This window comes from Pinus tabuliformis, chromosome 3_2 (genome assembly GCF_031772625.1).
Source record: "Pinus tabuliformis cultivar Carrire ecotype Pingquan chromosome 3_2, CPIR1, whole genome shotgun sequence".
In the NCBI taxonomy this organism is placed as follows: domain Eukaryota; kingdom Viridiplantae; phylum Streptophyta; class Pinopsida; order Pinales; family Pinaceae; genus Pinus; species Pinus tabuliformis.
This window is the reverse complement of record NC_142302.1, coordinates 931137805-931142649: the sequence shown is the minus strand read 5'-3', so window position 1 is coordinate 931142649 and position 4845 is coordinate 931137805. Positions and strand designations below refer to the sequence as shown.

The window sequence follows — 4845 nt, the reverse complement described above, 5'->3', positions numbered from 1 at the left end:
GTTAAACATTACAGGTTGTTAAATTTACATTTACTTGAGATCTACCCCTGTACTGTAGAGCACCTCTAAGGGCAATAGCAAGTTATTTGTCATAAAATTATATATCTATATATGAATTGAAAATAAAACAAAATAACAAAAAAATACGTAAATGAAATATATAGCTAAATTAATTTGTTTTTTAGAACTGACATAAATATTTTTCATCATTTTATTCTTTTCATACTTCCATTTAAAATTTACAAAAACACAACAAAATTTCTAATTAAAATTATTTTAATATATTACCAATAATGCAATACAATAATATAAGTGAAGTATTAAACTTCTACAAAATAAATTAAGAATTTATTTTACCTATGCTTAATAAAATAAAGGGTAAATTTTCACATTATTGTATAGTAATTTGCCAAACTTTTGTCAAGCCAATTGCTATCATTATTTGATAATGTGATCAACATCTAATTCAATGCCAATGCATTACTTGTATGGGTACATGGCCTAAGTGGCAATACCGCATTTTCCTCCTTGTGTAGAAACGTCTCGTTTAATTTTCATGTATCCATTTTCTCCCATGTAGTTCCCCAACTATTTTTTATTAGCCAATATTTTTTGGTAACCAAGACTTGCTTTCCTTTCCATATCCAACCACTAGTACTAAATGGCCAAATACTTTGCCGCATTCACCAATATATACTCCCTGCTCAACAAACAAACAAAATTCTGTTAGCTACACTTACTGGATTATTCATCTCTTTCTTATTTTTTCTCAAAAAAGACAATATAGAGATTCATAACCACTTACACTCCATTCACCAATATATACTCCCTGCTCAACAAACAAACAAAATTCTGTTAGCTACACTTACTGGATTATTCTATCTCTTTCTTATTTTTTCTCAAAAAAGACAATATAGAGATTCATAACCACTTACACTCCGATAATTTCGGATAGCTCTATTGCCAAACTTTACGTTTACAGTGGTAGGTCGACTAGATACTGCTTGTTTGAGAGCGTCTTCAGTAGGAGGGACACGTTGAACACCCGTAATAGTTTGTCCCTTAAGCTATATCAAAACAAAACAAAACAAAAACAAAACAATGATTTAATTGTCTTACAAATTAGATTATGATAAATAATATATGGTTATTTATAAAAACTAATTATGTTTTTAGTAATTTTTTAACAAAATTTCCAAAATATTTTGTTGGTCTAATTATATAAAGTCTATACAATTTAACATTCTTACCATCAAATATAGTTAGTTGTAAAAACCTCTCATATAAACCATGAACAAAATAAAATAAAATGACATGAAATAATTTTAATAATTCCAAAACCACTTCAAAATTTAAAATAATTGGAAATTATAAAACCAATCCAAATCCTAACCCATTTAAACTCCATCTCAACGGAATCTAACTATACAAATCCTAACCCATTTAAACTCCATCTCAACCGGATCTAACTATCTTAATGCACAAATGCATTGAGTATGCATCGTTAAGCCTTATTATTGTACCTCTCCGGCTTGGCAATCGCCCTTCGCAGCCGTGTACCTATAGACAACTTCTTCAACTATGCCTTTCCCTGTATTTCGGACATAGGTGAAGGCATCTTGAATGTTCCCTCCGCTGCAATCGTTTTCTCCGCCAGTGCAATCAAGCAATTGCTGCGGCGATAGGGTCAACAATCTTCCATTTTGTATCTGGTAGAGGCCCTCTATAGCAGATGCAGTTGCAAAGGCCCAACAACTTCCTGCAAAGCCAAAAAAATGGAATTAGAAAATGATATTGGGTATCAAGAATATCGGCATGGCAATTTAGAAAAGAATATTGGCATAACAAAATGTATTGATCTCGTGTGGACTATGTTCGTCACACATTTCCGTTTCTAAATTAAAAAAACTTACTCATCACCAGATTCCCATAAGATTTTTATTTCTCTCATCATACATACCGCAATCCCCTTGATTCTTCACAGGAGTTACTGCTCCCTGCTCTCTCCAATCCACAGCGTCTGGCAAGTTCTGGTACATGAATGATCCATTCTTCACTCTACTCATGTCCCCACTGAATCCGAAATTCTTAACGCATCCCATGGCCGAAGCGAATTCTTGCTCAGTCATATCTGCAAACTGATTCAATCCAAGATGGTACGTAAGATTCTTCTTATTCACAGAGTCGATGTATTTCACATTTTCTACAAATATTTTGAATCGCTCATCCGATGTATTTCTGGTTGAGCCATGCTGAAGCACCCACTTATGATAAAGGAGTCGCAGACTTTCTTCAGACTGCAGGTCTTTGTCTGTGAATCCAGCAGGAGAGGCATTCACCGATAAAGCCCACAAGGCTGCCACGAACAGAAATAGAAACAGGGTCGCTCGTGCCATAACTAAAGAAAACAATAACTCGTCGATATAATTCACAGAAATAATATGAATGGGTGGAGAGAAAGCAGAAGGGGATCGTGTTATATAGCAACTCGCACCGAGTTTAACAGAAAACATTCATCTCACGGCAGCAATGGTGAAATATTATTCAGGGCAGAAGGAAGCGTGAATAATTTCAGTATGTTTCAATGCGGATCACACAAACGCTTTGAAAGAGAAATTTGGTAGTGCCATTATGCGAATTTAATGGGTCCACTTGTAAGTAGATAGAAAATAGTATATTTTTTTAAACCTTTTTTTCATGACCTTAGGGAGGATGTACTATGAAGTAATAAAATATTGGTAAGTACACTTATGAGTTTATTTATTTTTATTTAAGTATATTTTTATTTTACATTTAAAATATACTATATAATTTAATTCTTTTAAAAGTAAGTTTAATAAGATTTTAATACAAATAATAATATTTAATAAAATCATGAATTCCATTTTCAAAAGGATTCTATTAAACTAGTTTAATTAATTAATATGATTTTAATTAACTATTGAAGCACTATCAGTCACACATGATTATAAAATAGAATTAATTTAATTAATATTTTTAATTAGAAAAATTAATAAGAAGGGCACATGTTCTGTAATAAACAATGTGCTAATATGAGTAGAGTATGCATGCAAGTGTGTAAACACATGATAACACTATTACAAAACTAGGAAATAACCTAATCATATATATGCAAAATGAATTGAAAATGTTGTTTTTCTCTAGTGATAGACATATATAAAAAGCATATAAGTGATGCACATATATGTGATTAAGATGACCTATAGAAAAGTTGATTTTAATGGGTCCCACTTGAAGGTAGATAGACAATGTATGTTTTTCTAAAAATTTGCTTTTCTGAGTAGGAAGGATGTATCTTTTAGTAATAAAATAAAAGTAAATACATTTATGAAATAATTCTAAAGCTTATTTATTTTTTTGGATTTAGAAATCAAATATAATGTATGTCGATATTATATTTAAAATATGGAATATATGTTAATTTTAAAAGACGTGGTTTTTGGTTAATAAAGTTGTTTATTAATGAGATTTTAGTATAAATAATGATACTTAAAAAAACCATGAATCTCACATCTAAAATGTCAAACTAATTAATTAAGGTGAATTGAATTAATTATTCAAACAAAAGTCATGAGTCACACATGATTCCTAAAATACAAATAATTTTATTAATATAATTACATTAAGAATTAACATGAGCCGCCCATGCTTGGTAAAAACCAATGTTCTCCATATCCTTGATAGTTATATGTGACTAAGGAAAAAAAAAAATGCATTAAAGAAGGAATATAAATGCTAACATGAGTAGAGTATCCATGCAATTGTGTATATCGATGATAACATTATTACAAAACTATGAAATAACTCAATCATGCATATGCAAATGAGTTGAGACATGTAAAACACACACTTTTAAGAATGAAAACATATTAACAAACACACAATAACACATTCATCTGATGCATGTCCAATAGGAAAAATAGTTAATAGGAAAAACACAAATAAGTTGTACTGATAATGTTGTTTTTCTTTGTCCCCATGATAGACATATATAAAACACATATAAGTGATTCACGTATAGGTGATTATTGATATATTCGTATTTATGTAGGATTACATATATGTACGTGAAAATATAGATTCTATAGGTATTGAGTGTGTAGAAGTGAAGTAGGAATAATGGTAAGAAGGGAAAGAATAGACAAAGTAGGCATAAATAAGTGTGTATGCAGGAAACATAAATGTTTTTGTGTAGGAAGACAAGAAGTTAGGCATATGACAACAAAGTGAAAAGTTGAGGAGCTACTGAGGAAGAAAACATGTAAAGCCAATAAAAGAATATGACCGATTGTTATGTTAAGATCATTGGAGGACTGAAAGTTGAACAAATTTCGAAAGTCATGATGGTTAAAAGGGAAAAGGAGAAGGAATTTAGGTTAGTTCATGAGAGGAGAGTAAGAAATAATGGTGTTTGGTAGGCTCAAAGAAAGTAAAGATTAGCTTAAAGGAAGAGATATTTCTTTCAAAAGGGTGATTCCATAGGAAAAATATATAGAAGAAGTCCAAGAAGTTGATCTTATGAAAAACAGAATGTTAGAATGATTCTATAAGAACATGATCTCAATACCTAGGAAAAAGGTTCATGAGATTAAATGATATGTCTAAGGAGAAATCAATTTTTTTAATGCAACTAAGTTAATATGTTTATTATTAGTGCAACTTGTTGAAAATAGCAACAAGAAATGCTAAATACAGAAGTGCTAAAAATAGAATTGCTATAAATAGCATTTCGGGATACATTCCAATTTTAGTTAGTCCTTGAACTAAAATTGTGAATTAAAATTCGAATTTGATCCTAGAAGTTGTTTGTAAAATAATTAATTA

The 4845-nt window shown here is 30.4% G+C and overlaps 1 protein-coding gene across 1 annotated transcript; it reads right to left on the bottom strand.

Annotated features, from left to right (window-relative positions):
- Positions 1-598: 598 nt before the first annotated feature.
- Positions 599-2396, bottom strand: LOC149183697 (KDEL-tailed cysteine endopeptidase CEP3-like). Its single transcript, XM_089415034.1, has 5 exons — positions 1961-2396; positions 1524-1759; positions 936-1067; positions 806-829; positions 599-700 (listed from the first exon to the last, which is right to left on the bottom strand). The coding sequence occupies exons 1-5, from the start codon at positions 2394-2396 to the stop codon at positions 599-601; spliced, it is 930 nt and encodes a 309-aa protein (XP_089271160.1).
- Positions 2397-4845: the final 2449 nt, after the last annotated feature.

Excerpts from the sequence above, each read along its gene's own strand:
- LOC149183697 (XM_089415034.1), bottom strand. The coding sequence starts at position 2,396 with ATGGCACGAGCGACCCTGTTTCTATTTCTGTTCGTGGCAGCCTTGTGG. Across the intron at positions 1,068-1,523 it reads GCGATTGCCAAGCCGGAGAG|CTTAAGGGACAAACTATTAC; the intron begins GTACAATAATAA and ends GTTTTGATATAG. Across the intron at positions 701-805 it reads TATATATTGGTGAATGGAGT|GGAGTATATATTGGTGAATG; the intron begins GTAAGTGGTTAT and ends TTTGTTGAGCAG.